The following is a 789-nucleotide window of genomic DNA, read 5'->3' as shown; positions in this document are numbered from 1 at the left end:
AACACTTCTTTCCTTTCTGGTTATATTTCAGACTTTTCCATAGTCTCTGGTATTCTTCAGTGTCACCACTAAGAAAGAATTTGTTTATAGTGTTATAAATTCACTGGGCTTCCTAAACTTTTTTTCATGAATTTTTCACCAATTCTGAAAAATTCTGTCATTATCTCTTTAGAAATTACCTCTCTCCCCTTCCCTTCAAGGACTCCAAGGAGGCACATGTTAAACACCTCATCCATTGATGTGTGGTCAGCTGGCTGTGTACCGGCTGAGCCTCTCCTTAGTCAGTGCATCTTCCCTGGGGACAGTGGGGTAGACCAGCTGATGGAGATCATCAAGGTATTGGGAACACCAATCAGGGAACAAATCCGAGAGATGAACCCCAATTACATGGAGTTCAAGTTTCCCCAGATTAAAGCTCATCCCTGGACAAAGGTATTCAAATTTCAAATGCCTCCAGAGGCCATTGTGCTCTGCTCTAGCCTGCTGGAGTACACACTGTCCTCAAGGCTCTCCCCACTATAGGCCTATGCCCACAGCTTCTTTGATGAACTGCGATGTCTTGGTACCCAGCTCCCCAACAACCTCCCACTCCCTTCCCTCTTCAATTTCAGTCCCGGTGAACTCTCCATCCACCCATCTCTCAACACCATTCTCATCTCTCCTCCTCCCTTGAGGTCTGCAGTGGGCACTCCTACCCTCACCCAGTCCTCACAAACTTTAACTGAGACTCAGACCAGCTCAGATTGGCAGTCACCCAAAGCTACACCTTCTCTCACTAACTTTTCCTGA

General features: G+C 46.4%; 1 protein-coding gene across 1 annotated transcript in view; it reads left to right on the top strand.

Annotated features, from left to right (window-relative positions):
- Positions 1-522, top strand: part of ANTXR1 (anthrax toxin receptor 1) — a 241927-nt gene extending 241405 nt beyond the window's left edge. The window contains exon 19 of the mRNA XM_023515283.1: positions 201-522. Within this exon, the coding sequence (XP_023371051.1) occupies positions 201-522 (322 nt within the window). The remainder of the gene's footprint in view (positions 1-200) is intronic.
- Positions 523-789: the final 267 nt, after the last annotated feature.

This window comes from Otolemur garnettii, unplaced genomic scaffold, assembly GCF_000181295.1.
Source record: "Otolemur garnettii isolate 467f Iridium unplaced genomic scaffold, OtoGar3 scaffold00068, whole genome shotgun sequence".
Classification (NCBI taxonomy): domain Eukaryota; kingdom Metazoa; phylum Chordata; class Mammalia; order Primates; family Galagidae; genus Otolemur; species Otolemur garnettii.
This window is presented reverse-complemented; position numbering and strand designations above follow the sequence as displayed.